The sequence below is a fragment of the Apaloderma vittatum genome, unplaced genomic scaffold (assembly GCF_000703405.1).
Source record: "Apaloderma vittatum isolate BGI_N311 unplaced genomic scaffold, ASM70340v1 scaffold26218, whole genome shotgun sequence".
NCBI classification, from domain to species: domain Eukaryota; kingdom Metazoa; phylum Chordata; class Aves; order Trogoniformes; family Trogonidae; genus Apaloderma; species Apaloderma vittatum.
The window spans coordinates 4,296-4,682 of NW_009731644.1; the positions used below are offsets into that span (position 1 = coordinate 4,296).

Consider the following 387-nt stretch of genomic DNA (forward strand, 5'->3'; position numbering starts at 1 on the left):
AAATGAGCCCCTCTCGGCCCTGCTCGCGCAGGTCGCACCGCGCAAGCGGTCGCAGTCCGAGCCAAGGCGTTCGGCTTCAACGTGATATTTTACGACCCGTACCTGCAGGACGGGATAGAGAGGTCCCTGGGAGTCCAGCGGGTCTACACGCTCCAGGACCTGCTCTACCAGAGCGACTGTGTCTCGTTGCACTGTAACCTTAACGAACACAACCACCACCTCATCAACGACTTCACGATCAAGCAGGTAATTGCCCAACCCCGGGGAGGGCTCTGCTCTTCCGTGGGCAAACCCCGAGCCCCGGCGCCGGCCGTGGGTTCCTCTGCGGCCCCCGCGCCGAGCTCACGCTGGTCTGTCTCTCGCCGGCAGATGATGCAGGGGGGGTTG

General features: G+C 63.6%; 1 protein-coding gene across 1 annotated transcript in view; it reads left to right on the forward strand.

Moving 5' to 3' along the window:
• Positions 1–387, forward strand: part of LOC104278332 (C-terminal-binding protein 2-like) — a gene marked incomplete at its 5' end in the record, with an annotated part of 7,467 nt that overhangs the window by 3,973 nt on the left and 3,107 nt on the right. The window contains 1 exon segment of the mRNA XM_009875273.1: positions 32–282. Within this exon segment, the coding sequence (XP_009873575.1) occupies positions 32–282 (251 nt within the window).